This window comes from Mesitornis unicolor, unplaced genomic scaffold, assembly GCF_000695765.1.
Source record: "Mesitornis unicolor isolate BGI_N332 unplaced genomic scaffold, ASM69576v1 scaffold28530, whole genome shotgun sequence".
NCBI classification, from domain to species: Eukaryota; Metazoa; Chordata; class Aves; order Mesitornithiformes; family Mesitornithidae; genus Mesitornis; species Mesitornis unicolor.
This window is the reverse complement of record NW_010160837.1, coordinates 457-2,129: the sequence shown is the minus strand read 5'-3', so window position 1 is coordinate 2,129 and position 1,673 is coordinate 457. Positions and strand designations below refer to the sequence as shown.

The following is a 1,673-nucleotide window of genomic DNA, read 5'->3' as shown; positions in this document are numbered from 1 at the left end:
CTGTGAGGGTGACAGAGCACTGGAACAGGCTGCCCAGAGAGGTTGTGGAGTCTCCTTCTCTGGAGACATTCAAAACCCACCTGGACGTGCTCCTGTGTGACCTAGTCTAGGTGATCCTGCTCTGGCAGGGGGTTGGACCAGATGACCTTCCAAGGTCCCTTCCAACCCAAACCATTCTATGGTTCTATGGTAAGAAGGGAAGAGACTTTCCACTTTTCTCCAGCTGCAAAAAGCTATTTAAGTCTGGACTTAGTATTGTCATAAGCAACACCTGCTTCATGAATTAAGCAGCCCACAGAGCTATTTAACACTTACCTAGACTTGTAGGTTTTATGAGCACATCAAGCACATCGTAAAAAGGCAGGCTTTTCAGTTGGACATCAGGATGAACAGGTGGAATTGGAGGGGATGGCTGCTGCATCTCAAAGTGGGGCTTAGTGTCTTGGAGAAGCACCGAACTGACAGGTGAGGAAGGTGACTGAGGCGTGACCGACATAGAAGGGAGTGGGTGAATGCCAGCAACAGCCAAGTCAGGCTCAACAGGAGAGGAACTATTGTTCAAATTAGTTGATATGTCTGGAAGTCCTTCAGTCGTCCTTGGGTACCGACGCCTATAGAGTTCTCGGATTTTTATCTGAACTGCTGGGCTGCAGCCACTCTTCAGTAAGTGCAGTGCCCTCATCAGGAGGTCATGTTTTCGCCCGCTTTTATTACGTCCAGCAAACCCCAACAACACTTGTAGTTCAGAAACACGAAAACTTGATACCATATTCTAGAAAGAGAGAGAAAAGCACAAGTGAACTAACAGTACGCCAAGCAGGCCTTTGAGGAGCATCTGAACTTCCACCATTGTAGTTTTACACCCATCACCTTAGTTACTACCCATACCCTTACCCAATGCAAGAGTACAGTTAGTTTAAAGTGAATAAATAGTGTCCAGGATGATGGTTGAATTTGGTTGTTATTGATTTCAAAGACTTCTAGTTGTTTTCACACTCAAAAATGGCAACAATAACAACAAAATTTTAATGCAACTCAGGCAATGCTATCTTAAATTCAGACAGAAGCATAAGCTCCAAGAAGTCAGATAAATCAGTATTATCACCTGTATTCCAATACATTTTAAGAAATAAAATAAGCAACTGTTTAAGTTCTGCATAGTTTATTTGGAAATATCCTTTATTTGGTGCATCATATTAAACACATGCAAGAACAGGCCCATCAGGTTTCACTCTTGAAAGCATGGTACAGCAAGGTGGACACTTTTTGAAAAGCTACATTATTTCATACTAACAAACTGTTTAAACAACATAATTAATTCTTCCAGAACATGACAGAAAAATTCCTGTCCTTTCTGTAGCACATTCTGGTATCACAGGACATTGAAAGATCTCTTCAAAGGAAATAATATTTACTCACTTGACTCTCAGAATTAGTTTTGGAAGACTAAGGATTGAACTATGAAGTTCATCAAGATTCTAGTTTTAAAAAAATAAATAAGCCCACTATGCAAGAAGCAGCTATCTCCCCTTCCCATTACTACAAACTAGTAACTTGGCAGAGGTGCATCATCTCACATTTTTGTGAGCAAGCTCTCTTTTACAGAGGTATAAAGTTGTCCAGAATTCTTCTAAGCAATTTCCTTCCTATTTCTGTGGGACTCTTCCACCATA

At 41.3% G+C, this 1,673-nt stretch overlaps 1 protein-coding gene across 1 annotated transcript in view; it reads right to left on the bottom strand.

Annotated features, from left to right (window-relative positions):
• LOC104545927 (E3 SUMO-protein ligase PIAS2) overlaps positions 1 to 769 on the bottom strand; it is a 13,073-nt gene extending 12,304 nt beyond the window's left edge. Inside the window, exon 1 of the mRNA XM_010191185.1 lies at positions 316 to 769. Coding sequence (XP_010189487.1) covers positions 316 to 769 — 454 coding nt within the window. The remainder of the gene's footprint in view (positions 1 to 315) is intronic.
• Positions 770 to 1,673: the final 904 nt, after the last annotated feature.